General features: G+C 42.7%; 1 protein-coding gene across 2 annotated transcripts in view; it reads left to right on the forward strand.

Moving 5' to 3' along the window:
- The window catches only part of ppil2 (peptidylprolyl isomerase (cyclophilin)-like 2), a 392,675-nt gene that overhangs the window by 233,900 nt on the left and 133,594 nt on the right, over positions 1 to 25,181 (forward strand). For both annotated transcript variants that reach the window (XM_088000184.1, XM_043716075.2), the window contains exon 14: positions 6,509 to 6,542. In XM_088000184.1, the coding sequence (XP_087856310.1) occupies positions 6,509 to 6,542 (34 nt within the window). The remainder of the gene's footprint in view (positions 1 to 6,508; positions 6,543 to 25,181) is intronic.

Here is a 25,181-nt window from a genome sequence, read left to right on the forward strand (position 1 = left end):
CCCTGTAGCCACGCATTTAACTGTTCCCTCTCCCTATTCCTCGGCTCTCTATCATTTGGCACGGGTAACAAACCAGAGACAACAACTCTGTTCGTTCTAACTCTAAGCTTCCAACCTAGCTCCCTGAAAGCCTGCCTAACATCCTCAGCCCTCCTCCTACCTATGTCATTGGTGCCAATGTGGACCACGACTTCGGGCTGCTCCCCCTCCCCCTTAAGGACCCAGAAAACACGATCAGAGACATCACGTACCCTTGCACCTGGGAGGCAACATACCAAATGTGAGTCTCTTTCGCCCCCACAAAACCGCCTATCTGTGCCCCAAACTATCGAGTTCCCAATTACTATTGCTCTGCTCTTCTCCACCCTTCCCTTCTGAGCAACGGGAACAGGCTCCGTGCCAGAGGCCTGAGCCCCATTACTTACCCCTGGTAAGTCGTTCCCCCCACAAGTATCCAAAACGGTATACTTGTTCTTGAGGGGAACGGCCGCAGGGGGTCCCTGTACTGGCTGCTTCCTCCCAGTCCCCCTCACTCTCACCCATCTGTCTGCAATCTTTGGAGTTACTACTTCCCTAAAGCTCCGATCTATGACCCCCTCTGCCTCCCAAATGATCCTAAGTTCATCCAACTCCAGTTCCAGTTCCCTAACACGGTCTTAGAGGAGCTGGAGATGGGTGCACTTCCTGCAAGTGTAATCAGCAGGGACATCCATGGCGTCCCTCACCTCAAACATGTTGCAAGAGGAACATTGCACTGCCTTCACTGCCATCCCTCTAAAAGTAACCTTTTTTAAAAAAAACTGGGTCTGAAGAATAGAACAAGCAAAATGCAGCACTTGCCTACTTACCACAACGGGTCTTATTATTAGGTTAGAGGAGGAGGGCGGGTGGGAGGCACTACCTCTATAGTGCCTCGGGTTCTTCTCCTGCGTGCTTTTATAGGGAAAGGGATGTGGTGGTGGTCTATGGTACAATCCCAATAAGGTGGTCAAGCCTTTCTTGTTTCTCTGATCCATCCAAGTAACTTCCCTGGCTGGCTTCCCAGGAATATCCTCCCTGAGTATAGCCATAATGTTAGCCCTTATCAATAATGCCACTCCCCCTCCTCTCTTGCCCCGCTTTCTATCCTTCCTATAGCATTTGTATCCTGGAACATTTAGTTGCCAATCCTGTCCATCTCTGAGCCACATTTCTGTAATTGTTATGAATCCCAGTCCCATGTTCCAAACCATGCCCTGAGTTCATCTGCCTTCCCTGCTTGGCGTCTTGCATGGAAATAAATGCAGTTTAATTTATTAGTCCTGACTCATTCTCTGCCTCGTTCCTGCCTGCCCTGACTGTTTGTCTTGCTCCTTTTACAACCTGTATCAGTCTCAGACTGATCTCTTTTCTCACTGCCTCTCTCAGTCCCACCCCCCACCTTACTAGTTTAAATCCCCCCAGGCAGATCTAGCAAATTGCCCCACCAATATACTAGTCCCCTTCCAATTCAGGTACAATCTGAATTCTTAAACAGTTCATTTCTACCCCAGAAGAGAATTCCAGTGGTCACTACCCTCACTAGCTCGTAGCACTGGGAGTAATCCAGACATTATTGTCCTTGAGAGCGTCCTTTTTAAATTCCTGCTTAATCTCCATATTCTTCCTTAAGAATCTCATCCTTTTCCCTTTCTATGTCAGTAGTTATAATGTGTACAACAACCTCCCACTGGTCCAGCACCCTTTTGAGAATATTCTGCAATTTCTCCAAGATATCCTTGATCCTGGCACTGGGGAGGCAACACATCATTCTGAATTTTCGCTGTTGGCTGCAGAAACGTCTGTCTGTGCCTCTGACTAGAGAAACCTGACGTGCCCCTCGTTACGTTAGAGCCGGTTTTGGCACCAGAAACTTGGCTGTTTGTGCTACATTCCCCTGAGAGACCATCACCCCTTACATGTTCCAAAACAGCATGCTTGTTTGAGTGACAATAGCCACAGGAGACTCCTGCACTACCTGCCTCCCTCTCCTACCTTTCCTTGCAGTAACCTGACAGTATCAGCAGTTTTTCTCTCTTCCTATAACTATCATCCATCACACTCCCAGCTCCTGTAAATTCCTCATTGCTTTTAACTACTGCTCAAGCTGATCCTTGTGACCTGATAGGATTCGAAACCAAACACACTTACTGCAGACATTATTATCAGTGACATGGAAACACTCCTCAGTCTCCCACATCTGACAGGAGGAGCACATCCCTCTTTAAAGGCCACCTTAACAACCTACAAACCCAGAACATAGTACAGTCTTACTGTTCTACAAACACTTTTCCAGGCTAACTTAGTACCTATGTTTTATATTTTTTAAATTTAATCAAGAGACGGATCTCAATAAAACATATAGTCAGAAAAGAGCCTCATCTACTCACTATTGTAGATTTACAAAACAAAAACCAAGAACAAAAAGGTTACACTTAAAAACTATGCACTTAGCTGCTCCCATGCTGTGACCATTCCCACACAGGTTCTTCCAAGGTCAGCTGTGAATTTCGCTGTTAATTTTTCTTAGGCACACTCCAATGTCCAGAGATACTTGAGCTCAAACAGCAAAGGCAGTAGCTGTGCAGAGTCACTGCTGTGTTAGATAGCAGTGTAGGTTTCTTTCTGGTTTGATTCACTGACCATGTGTTCTCTGCCTTTGTCTCTCTTCCTCCTTTTTAAAATGCCATTGTTCTGAACTTGTTTCCCCAAAGTTGCAAAGCAACGCAACAGCTTATAAAACAGTAATTACTGCTCCTGGACAATTCAGGGAAGTCAGCTCTAACACCTAAAACACCTCAAAAAAGGAACAGCTCTTGCAGGTACAATTTTTTCCAGTCCTCCGTCTTGGATTACCCAGAATCCTTCAAAAGTCCTGCATTTTGCCTAACGCTGAGGTAAAGCTATCAGGCCTGTACTCCATTTTTCTTTCCTCTCACTTCTTTCATGAATACTGCTGTGATATTGCTACCTTCTAATCTGCAGGAAGATTTTGGAAGATAATGACCAAAGCAGCAACAGTCGCAATAGCTACCTTCTTCAACTCTCTGATATTTAAATGACCAGGTCCTGTGGATTTATCAGTTTTCATCGCCTTTAATTGCTCCAGTATAATCATCTTAGTAATGCTAGTTTCTTTCAAATTCTCATCTCTAGCCATTTGGATATCTAATTCTGGAGTGCGCCAATGCTGTTTGCAGCATTGACTCCCAGTTCCCAAAGTTGCTGCCATGTATAGGCCTCAGAAATCTACACAGAAGAAAAGGTTAGCGACAGCGTTGGTTCTGGGAAATTTCTTTTATCTTTCTCAGTGAAAACAAACGCAAATTAATCTTCTACTTTCTCTGCCATTTCTGATGATAGGCGATTGCTCTGAAACGTTGTCACTGTTTCTTTCTTCACAGATGTTGTGTAACCTGTTGAACGTTTCCAATATTTTCTGTTTTTAGTATAATTACAAAGGTTAAGGCTGATACAAAAGTTGAGAATGTAATAATCATTAAGCAGTGTAGTGGCTGATGTCAGGTGAACATAGATTTGTGTAAATTTATGGCAGATGCAAATTAATTTGGGTAAGGGTGAAATGGTACATCATTGGAGAAACAATATGGAGAGGCGGTATGATTAAAATGGTACTATTTTGAGGAGAAAGTTGAAGTTGTGAGATCTGGGTATACATATAAGAAGTCCTTGGGATACTTTACTTTGTTAATAGGGACACTTTGATTTCACATTTGACTCTGAAATTTGACTGTGGGCGGCATGGTGGCACAGTGGTTAGCACTGCTGCCTCACAGCGCCAGAGACCTGGGTTCAATTCCCGCCTCAGGTGATTCTCTGTGTGGAGTTTGCACATTCTCCCTGTGTCTGCGTGGGTTTCCTCCGGATGCTCTGGTTTCCTCCCACAATCCAAAAATGTGCAGGTTAGGTGAGTTGGCCAAGTTAGGTGAAGGGGTAAATGTAGAGGAATGGATCTGGGTGGGTTGCGCTTCGGTGGGTCGGTGTGGACTTGTTGGGCCGAAGGGCCTGTTTCCACACTGTAAGTAATCTAATCTAATCTAAAAAAACTGCATATTTGCATCATTATTAAGGCCACCATTTTCCAATTCTGTGTCATCTTCCATCTTCACACTGGTCTAAGCTTATCTACTCCTCCAACCTGCATTCATTACCTCTAGATTTCATGATTCCAACAAGTGTTTGTAGTTCTCTTACATTCTATCCTCAGTTAGGATTGGAAGGTTTGAGCTGTAGGGGAAGCTGAATGGACTGGGGTATTTTCCCTGGACCATCAGAGGTTAAAGGATGATCTTATAGAGATTTATAAAATCGTGATGGCGTGGAAAGGGTGACTAGCTTTTCCCCAGGGTAAGGGAGTCCAGAACTAACGGGCATAGGTTTAAGGTGAGAGGGGAAAAAGTACAAAAGGGATCTAAGGGGCACCTTTTTCACGCAGAGGGTGGTGCGTGTATGGAATGAGCTACCAGACCAAGTGGTGAAGGCTGGTAAAACATTTAAAAAGCATCTGAATGAGTATATGAATAGGAAGGGTTTAGAGGGATATGGGCTAAGTGCTGGCAAATGGGACTAGATTAATTTAGGATATCTGGTCGGCATGGGGTGGATTGGACCTAAGGGTGTGTTTCCATGGTGCATGTTTCTATGACTTTGCTTCCCATGTCTTAACTTGTCCCAAGTCCTATTTGGCTATCACCCATGTACATTGATCTACATTAACGCCCTTTTGTATGTTGTCTTGATTCTCATCCTTGTTTTGAACAGCAACATGGCCATGACCCTCCCTGCCTCTGTAATATCCTCCAGCATTATAACCCCCAAGAAATCTCTGCTCCTCCAATTCAAACCCTCTTGAGCACCCCCACTTTTAATTGTTTCACCACTGGAGGATATACTTCAGTTGATGAGGCTTTGTGCTCAAGAGTACCCTTCCTGTACTTTTCAACTTCTTTCCTCTCCTCCTTTGACATAGCAATGGCTTTGCAAACCACTCAATTCAAGGAGGAAGATCCTGAGGTGAGAGGATCCTTGTGGTCGTTCAGATGTGAAGACTGGGACCTGTTTTCTCCCCTGATTAATTCTGGAAGGGAAGGCTTGTGGGTGGCCTTTCTGCCCAGTTGTCAATTAAGGCACATAATGGACCAGTTAATGCCCAATTAAGGGCCTCATCCAATCACAAGTATTAATAATGTAGCAACAGGCGGAGATCTTGCCATGCAGGGAGAGCAGTGAATAAGTTTTGGCTGGTTTATTTGCAACATTCCAGGCAGGTCCTTCCCTTAATGGCTTTCAGTGTCTGCTGGAGCTGCTGTTTGAGAGAGCTGCTCCCATCCTTTCACTCTGCCCATTGTCCTTCCCCCGTCCCAATCAGTAGTGAACCCACCTTTACTCAAGTTTCTCTCGGATAGGGTGGTTCTTGACGAAGGACCAAGTGCAACACCCACAGCAGTCACCATGCCAGTGGGTGCTGCTGAGCTCTGATTGGTTAGCAATTCTCTGGTTTGGCAGGCCCGCCACCCAACTGCCACTACCCCCATCTCCCCTGTGAACCTAAGAGCCTCAACACTGGACGCTTAATTCCATTAGGGTTCTTGGAGATCAGATTAGTGAAGTTGTCACTGACATTGGAAGGCAGGGCACCACAGAGAGCCACCCCACTGTTCTCCTTTGTTTCAGGAGACCAGATATAAATTTTCAATTGAAAGAATATATGGAAAGTGCAAATGACTGAAATATCATTTTCAGAGAACCCACATAAGAATTCAGGATCGCATGATTATTCTTTGTGTAAACGTTTTTGCTTCTCTATAAGTGATTACCTGATGAGAATGATTTGTTATGTTTCTGGAGCCAACAGTCTGAAATTGTAGCTCCATTAACCCATTATCACCCTGTGCTGAAATAAATGTCTCCTTTACAAACTACAGAATTGTTTGTGGGACCACGTACATGTCTTAACTGTCACCAAGTCCCTTGTTCTTGACACCTCAGTCTTACAAGACACTATTGGATCTAACACCCCAGTGACAAGATTATCACATATGATTTCTGATGTCAATCACTTTGCTGTGCCACAACTGAGTGGGATCTTGTCAATATGCTTCCTCAAATCCTTTATTCATTCTGTGCTCAAGCTGCTTCTTGCTCCTGGTTCTTTATTGGGCCATCCTTGTGTGTCACTATGCTTCTGTCTTTGGGAACTCCATCCATAGAGGCTCAAACTTGTCAATCCTATTCCCACTTTCAAACACCAGTCCTATTCACTTCTTTTTACTTGTACCTTCTTGCCAGCCTCCAGCTTATTGGTTTCCATTTTTCCATCCTGTTATTGCCCACAATCTATCACCAAAATGTAAATTGTCTCTGCATTCTACACAAGGTTGGGGCATCCAATGAGATTCTTTGCTGTATATGAAGGCTGCTATAAAAATCCAGTTGTTGCTATTAATACGAAGCCTTTTTCTTTTTCCAGATTCAAGGAGGTGACCCCACTGGTACAGGCACTGGTAAGATCGTATTTTTACAGCTAGTTATTTTTACAATGTGGCAGTGTTGTCTTGTAAAATTCCTAGAAAGCACTTGACCATTTTACTTACAAAATAAGGTACCTATGATATGGGGGAGCTGGTGTTGGACTGGGGTGGACAAAGCTAAAAATTGTTATAGTCCAACAGGTTTATTTTGGAAGCACTAGCTTTTGGAGCGCTGCTTCTTCATCAGCTGGTTAGGAGTATAAGATCATAAGACACAGAATTTATAGCAAAAGGTTACAGTGTCATGCAACTGAAATGATATATTTAACAAACCTAGATTGCTGCTAAGCCTTTCATCTTTTAGAATAGGTTGCAGGTTTCGGTTTATTAACATGTAAATCCCAGAACTTCTTTTAAGTCACATTCTCAAGACGACTTAAGATTTTATAAAAAAACATGATATCTCGGCTCAGACAATGCAGTAAAGATATGAGGTTAGAATCTGTGTCCCAATCTTGAGTCAGACTGATTCTGCTCCCAAGTGGAAAGGTACAGTGACACAATCAATGCAATATGATCTCAGCATCACAATCAGGGCGGCATGGTGGCTCAGTGGTTAGCATTGCTGCCTCCCAGCACCAGGATCCCAGGTTCGATTCCAGCCTCGGATGACTGTCTATGTGGAGTTTGTACATTCTCCCTGGGTCTGTGTGGGTTTCCTCCAGGTGCTATGGTTTCCTCCCACAGTCCAAGTATGTGCAGGTCAGGTGAGTTGGCCATGCTAAATTGTCAATAGTGTTAGGTACATTAGTCAGAGGGAATGGGTCTGGGTGGGTTACTTTTCGGAGGGTCGGTGTGGATTTGTTGGGCCGAATGGCCTGTTTCCACACTGTAGGGAATCTAATCTAATCTAATCAACCTAGGCAGCATTTACCCACAGCACATTCTTTATCTTACAAGATTGGAATGGAAGTCATTGTGCTTTCTTAATTTGTTGAAGAAGGGAGATTGATAAAATTACTGTCCCTTTCCTTAACATGATAAATAACATGCACATTACTGATTCTTGGTGCAAAACAGGCAATATATGAAGCAACAAACATTGGAATTCATCAGAATGACCAATAGTCATGCCAAGACTGTGTAACCCAGCTCTTCCTGGTTCAAAGCTGCTTCAGACACAAGGCATTCAGTCAAATGGCTTCAGTCATCATCAGATGATTTTGGAAACAAAAGATTACTCTCGCATTTTGTTTTTGAAGAATATGAGAGTCCTGAGACCAGGTGAACTTGAGGACTGCAGATGCTGGAGATCAGAGTCAAGATTAGAGTGGTGCTGGAAAAACACAGCAGGTCAGGCAACATCTGAGGAATGTTTCGAGCATAACTCCTTCAGGAGTTTTTAAGGGGGCGCGAATCGAAGGGGGCTGAGATAAATAGGAGGGGGATGGGGCTGGAACAAAGGTAGCTTGGAAGGTGATAGGTAGATTAAGGTGGGGGCTGATGGTGATAGCTTGGAGGGTGGAGCGGATAGGTGGGAAGGAAGATGGGCAGCTAGGACATTTCAAGAGGGCGGTGCCGGGTTAGAGGGTTGGATCTGGGGTAAGGTGGGGGAAGGTAGATGAGGAAACTGGTGAAATCAACATTGATGCTGTGTGGTTGGCGGGTCCCAAGGCAGATGATGAGGCATCAGGAATTGGGTGGCTTGAATTTGGCGGCGGAGGAGGCCCAGGACTTGCATGTCATTGGCAGAGTTGGAGTGGGAGTTAACATAGTCAGCCACAGGGCAGTGGGGTTGTTGGGTGCGTGTATCCTGAAGATGTTCCCGGAAATGTTCCACAAGTTGGCATCCTGTCTCTCCAATATGGAGGAGACCACATTGAGAGCAGCAGACACAGTAGGTGAGGTGTTTGGATTTACAGGACAATCTCTGTCAGATGTGGAAAGATCCTTTGGGGCCTTGGATGGAGGTGTGGACGCAGATTGTGCACCTCTTGCGGTGACAAGGGTAGATGCTTGGTGTGGCGGATGGGTTGTTGGAGTTGTGGACCTAACAAAGGAGTTGCGAAGGGAATGATCTCTGTGGAATGTTGATATGGGTGGGGAGGGAAATATGTCTTTGGTGGTAGGATCTGACTGTAGGTGGTGGAAATCTCCTGGTACAACGCATCATCCTGCGCCACTTCCACCAACTACAGTCAGACCCTACCACCAGAGATGTATTTCCCTCCCCAGTGCCATCAACATTCCGCAGAGATCATTCCTTCAGTGATGCCCTCGTTAGGTCCACGACCCCACCAACCCACCCTCCACTGCCAGCACCTACCTTTGCAACCGCAAGAGGTGTATAACCTGTGCCCACACCTCTCCCCTCACCATCAAAGGTCCGAAAGGATCCTTCCATATCCAGCAGAGATTTTCCTGCACATCCAAACACCTTACCTACTGTGACCGTTGCTCTCAATGTGGTTTCCTCTACATTGGGAAGACAGGATGCATGCTTGCAGAGTGGTTCAGAGAACATTTCCGGACACACGCACCCAACAACCCCACTGCCCTGTGGCCGACCACTTCAATTCCCCCTCCCACTCCGCCAAGGGACATGCAAGTCCTGGACCACCTCCACCGCCGAATCGAAGCCGCCCAACACCTGGAGGAATGAACGCCTCATCTTCTACCTTGGGACCCTCCAACCACACAGCATCGATGTCCATTTCACCAGTTTCCTCATCTCTCCTCCTGTCACCTTATCCCAGATCCAACCCTCCAACTCTGCACCGCCCTCTTGAACCATCCTACCTGTCCATCTTCCTCCCATCTATCCACTCCACCCGCTGCTTCAACCTATCGCCATTGCCTTCATCTACCTATTGCTTTCCAAGCTGCCTCTGCCCCCCCCACCCCCAAGCTCCACCCCCCTCCTATTTATTTGTCAGGCCCCCTTAGACCTACCCACATTCCTGATGAAGGGCTTATGCCCGGAAAGTTGAGTCTCCAGCTCCCCGGATGCTGTCTGACCTGCTGTGGTTTTCCAGTGCCACGCTTTTGACTCTGATCTCCAGCATCTGCAGTCCTCACTTCCTCCAGGGCGTTGTGTGAGATGGACAGTGCTAGTTTGATATGGAGTCTAACTTTCCCAAGCCTGGTAAAGTCTGTATTGTTGAAATTAGCATCATTCCCTAAACACATTATGCTCAGTGGAATAAATAAAACTAATCTGGTCATCTCTTGCTGCTCATATTACTGGCGATCATAAATTAAGGTCAACTTGGTTCATCTTGTAGAATATTAATTGTGGCAGGAAACATTTGAAGTAGAGTGTAGCTGTTCACTTCAAAGAGGGTTAGTCATTGTCTGACTAGCAGTATTTGGACTTGTCTGGAAACAGTATAAGGAGTTTTAATAATCCATATACTTGGCGTTGTTTTACTAGAACTGAATATGCTACTGTTCAATGGCTTATCTTTTTTGTTACTTCGCAAAATGCTGTCTGAGAAAGGGTTGAAATGTTAAGTCTTGCCTTTTATCTGTTTTATGTTTTTATCTCTCTTTCATCAAATTATTCCAAAACGGTGTGCTATGATGTATTTTCGATCATGCACAGCTTATTCTACATGATTTTAATAAATCCATGTGAGAAATTTTTCATGTTGCATTTGCCAACAGAGCACAGATAATTCCAAATTCTGTTATGAAACTTGTATTGATAATCAATTTAGTCATTCTGCCACTTTTACACAACCCTAATATTCTCACCAGGAACTAGACAGTGTTTCAGGCAGAAGAGCATGATATTCATATCTCCTCACCACATTAATGAATTTTTTAGGCCTTCCTTCAATACCGATAGAAGTCAGTTTAGTACCATTCCCATCACTAGCAGGAACTCCTGGAATTTGAGGTATTTAAGAAGCAGGTACATGCCTTTTGCACTACAAAAAATTACTGTGAATCAATCTATTGGGTTATTTCTGCTGAAACATATAAGGCCAAAGATTGCACCACAAATTGGTAATTCCTGAAATTGTTCTTCATGGCATAAATAATTTTGTCTTGACAAAAGATAAAGCCTTTGATAAAGACCTTAACACAAGGCATTTTACTTTCCTCATCTGCAAATCAGATTTTAAAAAGCCTCAAAATAACACACCTGTAAAAAAACTGAAAGCAGATTTAAAATAAGTGTCTTATATTTTTCCTAAGGAAGTGATGAAATAGCTATTTCAGTGCTCTCTTCTTAAAATGCTGCTGGTCTTTGTTACTTGATGAGTTAAATTGAGTTGTGGAGCTCAAGGCTTGATATTTTTCAATTCTGAGCAGTTTGGAAATTGTACCTAAGCGCATCTACTGAACTATATTTTGAAACCATAATTTCAGATTCCAAACAAAAGTTATGATCCAAATTTTCCACTCCCACATAGGAATAAAACCTGGTCCCATAAACATTGAATTTAATGTTTGCCATGCAAAATGTCTCACTAAGCCATTGCCAATAAAATAATCTTCATAATAGGTCTCAAAATCTCCAAAATTGCCAGTTTTCTTTTTTCCATTCAATATTTCCTCCTCATCAAGGCTGCTAGTTTCATTTTCTTAATGAGAATAGCATTGGTGAAAATCAAAAAGTTCCATTTAGGGAAAATAGAATTGCTTTTCCATACCCACAGTTTACATATTCTCATGCAGGCCACTGGTGGGTGTTGGACCAAATCCTATGAAAATGTGTTGTATCACTCAATTTTCCAAGCTTAATTCATTTTCAGAGCTTTAAGCTATGTTTTTTTCCGACTTGGTAATGATTGAAATCAAGTGGCTTGCTAGGACATTTTGGAGGGCACAAAAGAATCCATGAGTTTGCTGTGGGCCTGGAGTCACGTGTAGGCCAGGTAAGGATGGTAGATTCCCTTCCCTGAAGGACATTAGTGAACTAGCTGGGTTTTTCTGACCGTTGGTAGTGGTTTCAGGGTCATCATTAGATTCTTGATTACAGATATTGTTTATTGAATTCAAATTTCACCATCTGCCATAGTGGAATTTGAATTTGCGTACTCAAAGCATTAGCTGAGTTTCTGGATTAATAGACTAGTGATGATACCACAAGACAATTACCTCCCCAGTATTGTGGGTCTGCCTACAGTGGTTCAGGAAGGCAACTCTCCATCGCCTTCTCAAGGTTTGCTTCTATTGTTCATCCCTAGATCATATATGATACAACTGATTGACCACTTCAAAGGTCAGCAAATAGTCAACCATGGTGTGGGATTAGGATCACACTTCGGCCAGGGTGGGCAAGCATAGCCCATTTCCTTTCCTAAAGCATGTCCTTTTGGCTTGCTACTTGGGCTTTTACCACAATATGGCTGTATTGTGGTTTCTTTTAGTGGTGTCCATATTTTATTTCTTGAATTTTAGAAAAAGCTCAGCTCAAATTTTCAAACTACTTAGCAGCAATTGAATTCACATTCTCTGAATTATTAGTTTAATGACAAAACTTGGTTTAACATGCATGTGGAATCAATGCCCCTCATATCTATGTTATCACACGAGTTTCAGACAACAGTTTGAATTGTATACGTGTATAACATTCATCGAATAGAATGATCTTACCTCAGCCTTGTTTTGATTTTCTGTGAATACGTAATGTCTGTCTCTTTATTAGGGAATAGTTCAGGGAAATTTTGAGCCTCTTAAGCAGCCTGCTGCTCCTGAAGACTATGACCTGGCAATTTTCTTGTGTTAATTAAATTTCTCTTGGCTCAGCCTGCTCATTCTGTAAATCATTCTTCTGTAAAGCTGCAACTACATCTTTACAACATAAGGATAATTTACATGCTGCAACACCACAGAAGTCTCTCCTGTTTTTGGCTTAAGTTGATCTTGGTGACAGCATGTTTGAAATGTTCAAGTTAATGGTATTTACTGGTTAGCATTAATATGTTCCAAAACCACCATATAGAGGGTTTCTTAGTAAGGAAAAACATTATTTGTGCAATGAAATCTTTTTGGAGAAAGTGAGGACTGCAGATGCTGGAGAGTGAGTTGATAAAGCATGGTGCTGGAGAAAGCACAGCAGATCAGGCAGCATCTGAGGAGCAAGGGAGTCGACATTTCAGACATTTCTTAAGAACTGCGCCTGAAACGTTGACTCTCTTGCTGCTCAGATGCTGCCAGAGCTGCTGTGCCTTTTCTAGCGCCACACTTTGTCAACAATGAAATGTTTTAACAACTTTTACCTTATTGATACTGACCAATTTTCTGGGTGTCTAAGGGAGATGACATTGAAACATAAAACCACAGTTGTGCAATATTTAAAAATATGGAGAATTCTATCTTGTGGCTTTCAATCCATTCTATTACAAAGAAGTTTTTTTTCTTGACTTATCATTGGGTTTTATTTTAAGCAACCTCATTCCAGGATGCCTTTTTCAGCGAGCTGTTCACCTGAGGCCTGATTTGATGCCTAGTTGTTCTGGTGGTTCAGATGGATGTGAAGACTTTCTATGGCATTATTGAAAGAAGAACAGAAAGTTCTCCCAGTAGCTGATGTTCCTCCCAGATGAAGTGACTAACTGTTCATCTTTTTCTGCCATGCTTGGATGCAAGACAGAGGTGACCAATGTCCTTTCTAAGCTGCGTGGTTGTGCAGCACCTGAGCAGCCCTGCTCAGGCCACACACAAGGTTAAAGTACTGTTTAAAATACTATGCAAACCAATTTAAAGGGCCGGCTCACAAAAAGAATTAGTGGGACTTTTGGCAATATTCATACTCAATTTAGCTAACTGTACAATGTTCTGAAGACATCATTATTTGAGACATCAATTCAAATTTCCTTTTTTATTATTTTCTTCCCCTATAAAAAAATCTCACTTTCTACTGTTACATATATTTCTATCCCATCCGGAACAATCACAGTTCTTCAGATCATGCTGCCCAGGAAACAAACCTGTACAAGCTACCTTTACTACTTCCTCTTGCATCAGGATCCTTCTCGCATTTCTGGTCATTTCCATGTCCAATCATCCCACTGTCATCAGTCCTATCTTACTATAAATGGTTTCAGCACCTCCAAATTCCTTTTTCTTCCAGCTTCCTTTTTGTACACTCGAAAATATCCAGTCCTAAGGAGAACTCATCCTCATTCCAATGTCTGCAACTTGTCTTTCTCTTGTAAATTTATCTGGCATTTTCTCATTGCTAATCCAGGTAATTATCTGGAAATTTTCAGGTTTATGTTCATAAAAGTCATTTATCCTTGTTAACATCACTATTTTTGCACAAATGCATAACTATAGAACTCTTTGGTTCCTTTGTTGCTCCCATCTCTATTTTATCTTCAAGTTTTCAAACTACTAAACGTCTCAAACCCTGCTGTGCTTCTCCTTGTCAAAACCAGGCTCTTCTGCATATTTGGTCACTCCTACCCTTTCTCATCCTAGTGCACTGTCTATTTTTGATGATCTCTTTTCAGTTACATAGGAAGTTCTTTTTAATTAAAACCTTTGGCCTGATTCTTCTGAAATCCAGAGTGGCAATATCTGGGCTGAACTCTATGTGTCAGAACCCTGTGGAAATCCTGACACACATACATGTCTCGTAATTGCATGGAAAGCTTAAACCTCTGAGAAGTTCATTTGCACTCACTGTGACTCTGGAAATCTTTCTTACACTCGCTGTCAGAGACTGGTACAATTGCAACATTTAAGAGGCATTTGGATGGGTATATGAATAGGAAGGGTTTGGAGGGATATAGGCCGAGTGCTGGCAGGTGGGACTAGATTGGGTTGGGATATCTGGTCGGCATGGACTGGTTGGTCCGAAGGGTCTGTTTCCATGCTGTACATCTCTATGACTCGGGCTAGGTTTGTGGTCCTCATCTGGATATTTACCTTGGAAATGTTACACTGACCAAAGAACTCCATGATTAGCTACTTTAAAGTAACTGAGCATTAAAACCAATCATCCCTGACATGTGACTCTCTTTCTCACTCTCGGCATTAGTCTCCTGCCTGAACTATCCCAAACCCCAGTGACCTAACCAGAGATAACTACACTCATATCCAATTAAACACCATACTACCAACTCAATCCAAATATGTACACCCATTCCATTACCGACTGCCTCACCATTCAGTCACTCACTGACTCACTCAGACACACGACCTCCCACTCACTCAGATACTCGGCCACCCAATCACTCACTCGCTTGGACACTTAGCCACCCTGTCACTCAGCTCACTGCTTACTTGGACACTTGGCCTCATGGTCACGCAGGTACCTGCTCATTCAGGCACTCAGCCCCCTGGTAACTCAGCTATGTGCTCTCTGAGTAACTGCTGACTTGGATACTGCTAATTGGGTCACTAGTTGACTCGGGCACAGTTGACTTGGTCACCTGTTTACTTGGATGTTGTTCACTCGGTCACCCAGTCACTCAGTCATCACCTCACCCAGTCACCGGGTTGCTAATCAATGAGTGACTTGTGATCTTTTACAAACATGCCTGACTATGGTCATTAATGTCATGAAAATTAGACATTTCTCTCTTTGCCTCTCTGTTCCTGGCACTGGTGTTGTTTGATATGTGCCCTGATCCCAAGCCAGAAAACCCGCCTGGAAGTATCAGGTGCAGAAACATTGAAGATGGCCGCAGTGCAAGCTGCATCGCCACTGACTGAAACATTGCAGCCATTATATTGGTTTTCCTGATTTACCACCTCCCTTTCACTGTTTCCAGTATATGCTTTAGTCCTTCATTTGAATCATCAAATTAAAAAGGAACATCATCTTTATAGACTTTTGATCAGGTTAAGTTGTGAGTTTTAAAATGGTGAAGTTGCTGACATCATCATGTTAATCAGATCCATTTGGCAATCTGTTTTTTGTGTGGAATAAGTTTAGAGAACATCAGCAAGGCTACTCCTTGACTTAAATGATCCCATTGTGAGGGCAAACTGAGGGATACGCATCTCTTTCTTGCAAGCAAAACTGTGAAGGAGCAAGTTGAAGAGCTGATCCACCTGTCCGTTGGCAGGCAGATTGTTTATGATGTGTGGGTGGGTGTTGCACATGGGACCTTGCAAAATCATCTTCATTGTAGACTGCAAAGGAAATACTGGGAAAATTGAAGATTCCGGAGGGGATTTCTCTACACTTCAAACCCTCTGAAAGCATTCATTTAAATCAGAGAATTTAAAGGCTTTACTGAAATTAATAAATAGTTGTTCAGAAAAAGTTAGCTTATTTGCAAACCTCGTGTAACTCCGAAGTAACCATTAAACTGACTTTGATCTTGCCTCTCACATCCTGAACTATAAGTACCCCAGACCCTCAATACCACCTGCTACTGGATTACGCTCTCCCAAAACAAATGCATCAGATCCAATAATACCCTACCTCTGGAACCTGACCTCTTTCCCCAGAACCGGCAACATTGACCACCACCTTCCTTGCTGCCAGATCCAATTGCTCAACGCTCCCCAGCTCTGGACCAGACTCTCCTCTTCCTCTGCTGTGGACTCCATGCCCTGGCGCTGAACATTATGTCTCCCACCGAATACAACCTACCTGAAACACTCCATCTTCTAGTTGGCCACCATGCCCCCTGCCACCCTAACCTCATGTTTACCTCAGACTTAACAGTTGTCAGCAGCTGTCAAAGTGGCAGCTTGGAATGCTGGGCCTTTAGAGTACTCAGCTGTTGGATTCTGCAAAATGAGTAAGAGGGTGGTTCCCCCACCCCACCCCTTTTAAACAATTCTACGCTGCCAGAGGACTGTCAGAATGCAAGTAGAACCATGCATTTCCGAAGGAGCCCTGATCAGAATCTCCTGTCAGGGATGTGGAGCTCTTTTGTTGCATAAAAACGGATTCTCACTCAGATCACTGTGCAATCGTCATTCAAAAAATCTGGCTAAATCTGACAGAGGTTTATAAATTCATGACCGTCATGGATAGGGTAAACAGACGAGGTCTTTTCGCCGGGTTGGGCAAGTGCAAAATTAGAGGGCATAGGTTTAGGGTGAGAGGGGAAAAATTTAAAAGGGACCTAAAGGGCAACTTTTCCATGTAGAGGGTAGTGCGTGTATGGATTGAACTGCCAGAGGTAATGGTGGAAGCTGGTACAATTACAACATTTAAAAGGCATCTGAATGGGTATAGGAATAGGAAGAGTTTAGAGGGGTATGGGCCAAATGCTGACAAATGGAACTATATTAGTTTAGGTCAGCATGGACGAGTTGGACCAAAGAGTTTTCATGCTGGACATCTCTGTGACCCTATATGCCTTTGTATTAATTCAGATGATGATAAGAGTATTATAAAATTGGCTATAAGTTAGTTAGCTTGCAGATTAGGGGTTACCTATAACTTGGGAAGTACCTTTGTCTGAATTGTTAACTTGGGCAATTAGGTGGATATTTGTGGTAAATATCAATATGATGGAAAATAGAGCTGAATTTCCAACTTGCTGGATGAGTGTCTGACAGGGTTTTGAATCCATGCCACTGTAATCTTTTTGAAATTATATTTCCTATTTCCTGACTTGTCCAGCTTGAATTTTATGGCTTTCAATGTTTTTAAAGCTCTCTTCTTGGTGTTGATATTAACATGACTCCAAGATCTGTTTGTATGAGAAACAAGTAAATAAATGAGATTTGATTTTGAACTCCTGAAGAAATTTCAGTCTTCAGCATTGTGTTTCGGGTGTCAGCTGTCTACTTCATGTACTCTTTCTTAAAAAGAATGAGCAGAAAATTTGCAGGCTGCATATCAACGATGTCAATTGCACACACACATACGTGCCTAATTATGCATTCCTGTTGCACAGAACATTGCAACGATAGTGCTAATGCTTACTGTTTATTTGGCTCAAGGCTCCCTCACAATGTTGTCCATAAATGTAAAAGCTTGGATGTCCCATTGTAAAGGAATATAGTTTCTGAACTTAGATGGAAATAAATGGTGAGAATTAATTTGTACAGGGGCAAGCACAGTGGCTTGGATGACAGAGCAGGATTGGGAAACTATTACAGATTACAATTGATATTGAGATTCCCAGATTCTATATTTCAAAACACAGTGGCAGTACTTAAATGGCAGCACTAATTTTGAAACGACTTCATGTCAGAACACAGATTGTACTGTAAATACAATGTTAGTTTAACATCTGTTTTTCTTTGAAAAGTGCTAAAGCTATTTTAGCATCACTTTAGTAGTAATATTTCCTGTGTTTGGGCCCATGAATGTCACAATTGTCAAATCTTTCCATAAATTTTCCTCTTATTGCCTCTGTGTTTAATTCTGTATTTTTTTTTGTTTTAATTGGATTATTTTATGGAATATTTATTTGGAACAGGCCATGTGGTTCAACTGATCGACAGTGATGCTTCTGTTCCACATGTACTTTCGAACACCCTGTTTGAGCTAACTTCTAATTCCTCTTTTTCAAATATTTATACGATTCCTGTTTAAATGCTACAGTTTCTACCTCTAAAGCCACTTGTGGTGAATGATCCCAAAGCTTAATAGGCCTCAGTTCAAGAACTTGCCTCCTCCCTTGCTCCTTGAGTTTTATAAAGAGAACTTTCAGTCTTTGAGTGCTCCATGTTTCCCTTTCATTCTATAGTAGAAACAGTTTTCTGCAATTTACCCAGAATAAGTTTTGCTGTTTTGCTCAGCCCTATACCAAGAACACTTCTAACAGCATTGTCCCTACTTGCTATGTTGCAGGAATGATGGTCTCCATGCCCGCTGCAATCTCCCGTTTCCCTCTCATCTCACTCAACTTCAATTCCCCAACCTCCATTCTCTCCATACCCAAGCTCCAATTTGCCCAAGTCCCCTTCATCCCTCAGTTTCCCTTTCTCCCTCAGATCTCACGGATACAGAACTGGCTCAAAGGTAGAAGACAGATGGTGGTAATGGAGGGTTGTTTTTCAGACTGGAGGTCTGTGACCAGTGGACTGCCACAAGGATCAGTGCTGGGTCCTCTACTTTGTCATTTACATAAATGATTTCAATGCGAGCATAAGAGGTACAGTTAGTAAGTTTGCTGATGACACCAAAATTGGAGGTGTAGTGGACAGCAAAGAGGGTTCCCTCAGATTACAACAGGATGTTGACCAGATGGGCCAATGGGCTGAGAAGTGGCAGATGGAGTTTAATTCAGATAAATGCAAGGTGCTGCATTTTGGGAAAGCAAATCTGAGCAGGACTTATACACTTAATGGTAAGGTCCTAGGGAGTGTTGCTGAGCATAGAGACCTTGAAGTGCAGGTTCATAGATCCTCGAAAGTGGAGTTGCAGGTAGATAGGATAGTGAAAAAGGCATTCGGTATGCTTTCCTTTAAAGGTCAGAGTATTGAGTACAGGAGTTGGGAGGTCATGTTGCGGCTGTACAGGACATTGGCTAGGCCACTGTTGGAATATTGGGTCCAATTCTAGTCTCTTTCCTATCGGAAAGATGTTGTGAAACTTGAAAGGGTTCAGAAAAGATTTACAAGCATGTTGCCAGGGTTGGAGGATTTGAGCTATAGGGAGAGGCTAAACAGGCTGGGGCTGTTTTCCCTGGAGCATCAGAGGCTGAAGGGTGACCTTATAGGGGTTTACAAAATTATGAGGGGCATGGATAGGGTAGATAGACAAAGTCTTTTCCCTGCTGTCGGGGAGTCCAGAACTAGAGGGCATAGGTTTACGGTGAGAGTGGAAAGATAATAAAAGAGACCTATGGGGCAACTTTTTCACGCAGAGGGTGGTACGTATATGGAATGAGCTGCCAGAGGAAGTGTTGGGCACTGGTACAATTGCAACATTTAAGAGGCATTTGGATGGGTATATGAATAGGAAGGGTTTGGAGGGATATGGGCCAGGTCCTGGCAGGTGGGACTAGATTAGGTTTGGGATATCTGGTCGGCATGGACGGGTTGGACCGAAGGGTCTGATTCCATGCTGTACATCTCTCTGACTCTATGACTCTAAGTCTCACTCTTACCTTGCAAACAAATTTGGTGAAGGTATGAGACATTTGACCTTGTCATAGAAGATGGCAGACTCCATGATTGCAGCTTTTCAATATAATTCAGATAAGGCGCACAGGCATCAATACAACAGGCAAATCACAGTCAAAAGAAATTATGTGAAGAAATGATTGGTCACTCTGTTGGGTGATAGGAATGGCAAACGAATAACAGGCAAGAAAACGCTACAACTTCCTGGGGATCTACCCTACAAGTGACTCTGATCCCCAAATTCTAATGTCCCTCACCCTACAATCACCATGATCCCGGTGCTTCCTCTGTCCGAGCCCTCATCTCCTCCTTTCACACAGTACTTTGGTCCCTTCCTCCTGACCTCCATCCTTTTATGAACCCTCTTGTGGACTGTTACACTTAAATTACGTGTCATGAAATAAATTTTTTTCCCACGTAAATTGATGCTGAAATAAAATTTAATGCAAACTGTGTTAACATAACTGAAAACATTCTTATAATCTTAACTGAATGAACCTGAATCCCCCTCCTTAATTGACATGGCTTGAGGATGTAATAATGTCCTGTATAAGAGAATTACCAATTTAATGACTTTCTAAAGATAATTAACATATCATGTTCCAGAATTTTGTTTGTATCTTTTCTATGTTAAGATATGCAGCCGCATTGCTTGGAAACATTCTTCCTTCCAGTGACCTTAGCATATTATTATTCCTGTACCTAAGCAAGTAAAACTTTCTACTCACTGACATTACTACTGAGTGAATCTAAATAATATTTCAAATCTATTCCACATTCTGTCAATGTGTAACCATTGTCCACAGTGTATTCGACATTTACTTTCATTTGTTCACTGACTGTGGGCATCTGTGACAAGATCAATATTTTTTGGCCATCCTATATTGCCCTGAAGAAGGTGGTGTCAAACTCTCATTTTGAACTGCTGTCATTCCCGGGAATTGGGGAGAGCTAAGCGCAACCACAATGTTGTTAGAAAGGAGTCCCAGGATTTTAACCCGGCAACCATCAAGAAGCAGCTTATAGTTCCAAGTCAGGATGGCATGTGGTTTGGTGGAGAACTGCCAAGCGATGGTACACCCATGCATCTGATGCCCATGTCATTCTAGGTGGTACAGGCCTTGGGTTTGGAAGATACAGTTGAAGTAGCTGTGGTGAGCAGCTGCACTGCATCTTGTAAATGGTACACACTGCTGTCACTTTGCGTTAGTGATGAAGAGAGTAAAAGTTGAAGGTGATGAATGGAGTGTTCACCAAATGGGCTACTTTGCCAGCAATAATGGCAAACATTTGGAGTGTTTAGATTAGATTAGATTACTTACAGTGTGGAAGCAGGCCCTTCGGCCCAACAAGTCCATACTGCCCCGCCGAAGCGCAACCCACCCATACCCCTACATCTACCCCTTACCTAACACTACGGGCAATTTAGCATGGCCAATTCACCTAACCTGCACATCTTTGGACTGTGGGAGGAAACCGGAGCACCCGGAGGAAACCCACACAGACACGGGGAGAACGTGCAAACTCCACACAGTCAGTCGCCTGAGGCGGGAATTGAACCGGGGTCTCTGGCGCTGTGAGGCAGCAGTGCTAACCACAGTGCCACCGTGCCACCCAAATTGGTGCTTCAATTTGGAAAGGCAAATCAAGGCAGGACTTAAATACTGAGTGGTAAGGTCCTGGGGAGTATTGTTGTTGGACCTGCATTCATCCAGGCAAGTGGGTAGGTTTCCATCAGGCTCATTGACTTGTAGATGGTGGACGGATTTTGGGGAGTCAGGAGTTGGGTTATTCACTACGGGATTCCTAGCCTCTGACCTACTCTTGTAGCCAAAGTATTTGGATGGTAGGTCCAGTTCAGCTCCTGGTCAATGGTAACCCATAGGATAGTGGTTGTGGGGAATTCAACAATGGCATTGCCATTGAATGTATTAATCATTATCGTCGAATTAAATGTGACCAGTACACCCATTACTGGAGTGAACGTTTTGTGACCAGATTTCCCTCAAAGTGATCAGTATCATCTTCCAGTTCCAGATGTTGTATTTTCTTTGCAGCCTCAAATCCTGCATTTCCATGTCGGACAATATGCCATGCTAACAATTTTGCAATCACATGTAGGCCAGATCCTTTGTTGGCTCTGGGATTTACTTGCCTGTTATTTTTACTCCATACTTGGCATCTGACAGATTGGCGGAAAATGTCCACACCCTTATTTCCTTTGGCTATTGGTTGATTCTCTATCTGACTGATCTCAGAAGTCTGCAATCATTGAGTCTTCCATCTTCTGTGGCAATGCTGAATGTCTGGTTATGCTACATAGGTTGCTTTCCCAGGGATAGTTTTTTTGAATGAGTCAAGCATCTGATCCAAAAGCATGTTGTTTTCTGTGAATCTAACTTGAATTAAGATCAGGAGCCTGCCCATATGCACCACTTTAGAGTCATGAGCTGTGCAACACGGAAACAGACCCTTTGATCCAACTTGTCAATGACAACCAGATATCCCAAACTAATCTAGTCCCATTGCCAGCATCTCTCTACACCCTTCCTATTCATGTACTTATCCAGATGCCTCTTAAATGTCGTAATTGTACCAGCCTCTACCACTTCCTCTGGCAAATAATTACATTCACACACCACTTTCTGCATGGAAAAGTTCCACCTTGGGCCCCTTTTAAATCTTTCTCATCTCACTATAAATCTATGCCCTCTAAGTTCTAGCACAGTCCAACAATGTGACAGCTGAATACAAAATGCATCAAGCTGCATGAAGAGGGAGAGAATTCTTGGTGTAGCAAGAAAGCAACCTCCTATGGGAGCAATGGTGTGGAGCAAAGAAAAAAATTACATTTCATTGCATATAAGGAGAGAGAGAGAGAGAGAGGGAGGGAGAGACATTTTGGTGTATTTGTATGAAGACAAAAGATACCATTGTGTTGAGAATCAAGATTGGACGTGCAGATGAGTTGAACCAAGTATGCAATGCAAGTTATTAATAGAAAATAAATGGTGCAGGAGAGCTATGGCTGAGAAACACTGTTGCATGCAGTTTTGGAAGCTGGGATGGCATACATTGAGCTTATTATCAAATAACCATCCCACCTCGCATCATGAGAGATGCTGCTGGAAATCCATGACATTTTGAATTTCTGTGTAGAGGTGAGCTTTTGCACTCAAGGTGAGAGATTGCAAGCTGAAGATTAAACATTTTTCACAACATAACTGCACACTAAGCTCAGTAATTCACCAGACCCATCGTAGGGGATTGGAATTCCATGTAACTGTCATTTGTTATTTTGGCAAAGGGTATAAAAAACATATCTCAAATTCTTTTTTAAAGGCAGTGAACAACTGGGCCTTTGAGAACATGTAGATTCTCAGATCCATGCCAAATGTTTGCTTAGTCTACAGATCTCAGCTGCATTAAAGGTACTTCAATCAACTCCGATAGTGAGGTTGAAAACTGTCCAGTCGGATTACCGTTCAGACCCCTCCTTACAAATGGGCATTGGGTGATTGTTTTACTGTTTCGTGGGATTCAAATATCACTGGCCAGCATTTGGTGCACTCGAGAAAGTGATGCTGAGTTGCCTGTTTGAACCACTGCAATCCGTCTGATTGTAGGGAAACCTACATGATTGATTTGGGTAAATGCATGTTGGAACCGACCCAAGAAACTGTGCTGACACAAACACGCTGATGGATTTAAACTCTTGCTGTAAGAAAACTGTGTGTTAAGCTTTTGAAGGTGTTCACAATTGTTGGATAATTTATTCCCTATAACAAACAACAAAGCATAAAAGACCAAGATGGGGCTGTTAGCAAGGGAACTTCAGGTTTTTAGACGCAGCGACATTGAAGAAATTGTCATATATGCCCAGGTTGGGATGTTGTGTGGTTTGGAGAGTTTGCAGGAAGTGGTGTTCACACACAACTACTGTATTTGCCATTCTAGGTAGAAGAGGTATGAAAGTTAAAGGAGGCTTTTAAATCTTTTTTTCCCCTTACAAACACACAGACTGTGGATTCAGCCATTTCTGTAGTTTCTAACATCTTTACAGAATGAAACTATACAAAAGACCACATAATACCTTCTAACATGAATGGAGAATGCTGCATGTTCAACTGTGTAAGCATTAAAAAGATTGTTGTATGCTACCAAATAGTTACAAAGTGTATTGGCTTGTATTTACCTCAAAATAATGAAAAGCTAGAGATTTTATAACTAGAGATGGACATTTTTTTTGGCAGTTTAATATGCTGTTGAGTTTCAAATTTAGTAAACAAGCTAGAATAGTCTGCAATATAATTGTTAGTTTGAAAGGGCAACTTAATTGACAAGCAAAGAATTTGACAGTTATCTTCAGATACAGAATAAAACAGGTACCATTTCCTTATAAGTACTATCTTACAATAGCTTTTGATAATAACATAATATTTGAATTTATTTCAATGTCATCCCTTGAAGACCAATTTCCATGCAAGGCTGGCTAGAATTGTGTCTGTCAATAAGTTACAGAGCAGCTATAAAGTTGAAGTAGTGCAGGCAGTCACAGAAGGAGAAGTAAGGAGAAAGGCAAGTACATAATGAAATCTGATCCAGAATTCAGATTTTTCACTATTTTTTTATAAATGTTATTGAGAATAAATTATCCTACAACAGTGGGCATTCTTAAAAGCTGAAATGCAGCTTCCTTACAGTAGGAGTTTAACTCTCATCACAGCTTTCTTACAAGCTCTGCATCTCTTAAGCCAGTTCCCACTTTTCTCCTACTGTTAGGTGCAAGTCTAGCTGTTTACATCAGTTCTTTTGGATGAAGAAGAAAAGAAATCATTGAATCCATTTGCCTGTTTCCTAAACAGTTTTGTTTTTCATTTTATTTGTTCAGGGTCTGTGAATCTCACTGGCAAGGTCAGCGTTTATTGCCCATCAGCAATTACCTTTCAAAAGTTGATGGTGAGCTACTGTCTTGAGCAGATGCAGTTGTTGTGATATAGATGTTTTCGAGAAAAAACTGCAGGATTTGACTGGGGGTAGACAATGAAGGAACAGTGACATAGTTTCAAGTCAAGATGATGTGTGTCTTGGATTAGCAAATATTCAAATGAGAACTTTGAAGGCCGAAGTGGAGAAGGGTTCCATGTGAACAGCAGTTGAACATGGGTCAGTCGGTCCTAAGAGATAGGCGACTGCCATTCTGAAGGGACGGGCGATGGCCTCCGTTGCCCTCAGCCGATCGAAAGGGAGTCGGGTTCAGATCCCCAAATCCGGAGTGGCGGTGATGGGCGCCTCACGCCGTCCAGTGCGGTAACGCAAACGATCCCGGAGATACTGCATTATCTAGAGTTCATGGGTTGGAAGCTGCTGTCAAAAGAGCCTCGTTGAGTTCCTGCAATGTGTCTGTGCAATGGCAGTAGCAAATGGTGGTAGTGGCAAGTCCTTTAAGGCGGAAATAACTATTTCCAGAGTTGTTTGAGGCCATGTTACACTGATTGGACTTTGGTGGGCACTGAGGGGGCTTCTTTTATTCAATAATGGGAAGTGGGCATTAATGGCTAGGGCAGCATTTATTGCCCCTCCCAAGTTGCCCCTTGAGAACGTGCTGGTGAGTTGTCTTCTTGAATCACTGCAGTCCATGTGCTGTAGGTAGGCTGTCAAAGCTGT

Source organism: Chiloscyllium plagiosum, unplaced genomic scaffold (genome assembly GCF_037043375.1).
Source record: "Chiloscyllium plagiosum isolate Xiang-an unplaced genomic scaffold, Cpla_swu_hap1 HiC_scaffold_24, whole genome shotgun sequence".
Classification (NCBI taxonomy): Eukaryota; Metazoa; Chordata; class Chondrichthyes; order Orectolobiformes; family Hemiscylliidae; genus Chiloscyllium; species Chiloscyllium plagiosum.